This window comes from Myotis lucifugus, unplaced genomic scaffold (genome assembly GCF_000147115.1).
Source record: "Myotis lucifugus unplaced genomic scaffold, Myoluc2.0 scaffold_322, whole genome shotgun sequence".
In the NCBI taxonomy this organism is placed as follows: domain Eukaryota; kingdom Metazoa; phylum Chordata; class Mammalia; order Chiroptera; family Vespertilionidae; genus Myotis; species Myotis lucifugus.
In genome coordinates, this window is record NW_005871370.1 from 491,642 (window position 1) to 493,379 (window position 1,738).

At 62.8% G+C, this 1,738-nt stretch overlaps 1 protein-coding gene across 1 annotated transcript in view; it reads left to right on the top strand.

The window, feature by feature from the left end:
- PITPNM3 (PITPNM family member 3) overlaps positions 1–1,738 on the top strand; it is an 86,368-nt gene that overhangs the window by 69,636 nt on the left and 14,994 nt on the right. The window contains exons 12-13 of the mRNA XM_023764212.1: positions 484–678; positions 1,185–1,333. Of these exons, the coding sequence (XP_023619980.1) occupies positions 484–678; positions 1,185–1,333 (344 nt within the window). The remainder of the gene's footprint in view (positions 1–483; positions 679–1,184; positions 1,334–1,738) is intronic.

Sequence of the window (1,738 nt, forward strand, 5' to 3'; positions counted from 1 at the left end):
GACAGATGCAGTCTCCGAGACCTCCCTGCCCAACCATACAATGCGTCTATCTTTGTCAGAGACAGCCCACGCACTCAAGAGCACCCCCCAAATCCAGGCTGCCGTCCCCATGCACATTCTGGAGATCAGCGACAATACATTGCAGTTCAGGGAGAGGGTTTGATACATGAGCACATAATTAAGGATCACCCGTGACCTTAGCTGGGGTTTGAGGGTCCTCTCCCAGGGGCGCCCTCGGCAGCTCTGTTAGGGGAGGAGTGATGGTTGGGACCCTGACTTGTGCCCACAATTTAGAGGACATGAAACCTGATGATGTATTATGGGGAAGGCGTCCCAGCCAGGTTCCGGGGGGTGAGAGGTGCAGGTTGCCTGTCTGGGGTGAGAGAGCAGGGCCGGGGGTGGTCATCTCTGAGCGTCGGCCTCCCACCCGCGTGGGGCCGGCACAGCTTGGTGGCTCTGTTTGAGACGAAGTTCTCCCTCCAGCGGATGCCCTGCACACCCACAGCGCCCTCTTCCTGGAGGGCAGCTCCCAGGGAAGCCCGCCGATGGTGGACGCCCCCGCCTCGCCCCTTCAGGCCCCGCGGTCCCAGCGCCCGGGGCGGAGGATGAGCCAGGGCAGCTTGCACAGCGAGAGCTCCGAGTCCTCAGACAGCCTGGCACCCATCGGCGCCTCCTGCAGTGAGTGAGGGTCATCTGGGGGTCTCCCTGGGTTCAAGGGAGAGGGACCCACCTCTGGGCGGCCACTGGTCCACCGCCAGAGCTGCTGAGGGCGGAGAGGAGGGGTAGCTGAAATCACACTGAACTCTGACCTCAGAGAGAACTTTGACCCTGACTGTGGCAAGAGCCATGACCCCTCCTGGCACAAACTGAGTTCTGACCTCGGCCAGAGCCCTGATGCCAACATTCAGTTTCCCCACTGGGAATCCTGCTGACCGGCAGCCCGGGGGTGGGACCATGGACGCCTCCGTGGGTCCCCATTCCTGGGGACCACCCTGCGGCACATGTCCTAGAGGAGGGGTGGGTGGGAGCGGGGGGGAAATCCATGTCCCAGAGCTCATTGTGAGCTGGTGCCGGCCTTGCACTTGCGCCCCGAGTGGGACGTCCACCACTGCGCCTGTGCACGGGTCCCACACTGCCCCCTGGGTCCAGTCTGCTCTGTCCTCACCTCCCTCTCGACCCCACAGTCACGGCCAAGTGGTGGGGTGCCAAGCGCATCGACTACGCCCTGTACTGCCCCGAGGTCCTCACCGCCTTCCCCACTGTGGCGCTGCCCCACCTCTTCCACGCCAGCTACTGGGAGTCCACGGACGTGGTGGCCTTCATCCTGAGACAGGTACTCCGCCCCTCAGGGCCCGCTGCAGGCTCCTGCCCTTCTGTGTCTGGAGAAGAGCTGGCCCTGCGGGCCGCGCCGGCCGCTGGGAAGTCCTTGCAGCACTCAGCCAGGTGGGAGGGCGACAGTCAGACAACGGGCTTCATAAGGAGCCTGGTACTTTCTAGAAAGGGAGATAGAAACTACATGGGAGAATGTACCCAAGTTTCAACTTGGAGGCCGGAGTAATAGAGACCTGCTCTCTGTGTGTCTCTGTGCCCTGGTCTGTAGGTGGCACAGGCCAGTGAGTGGGGAGAGCTGGGGGAGGAGGTGGAGAGGTAGGGGGCGGGCCCCGGTCACACACAGCCTAGATGGCCAAGGTCAGGAGTTTGATGCTATGCAGGGTCCAATCAGGAGCCATGGCGGAGT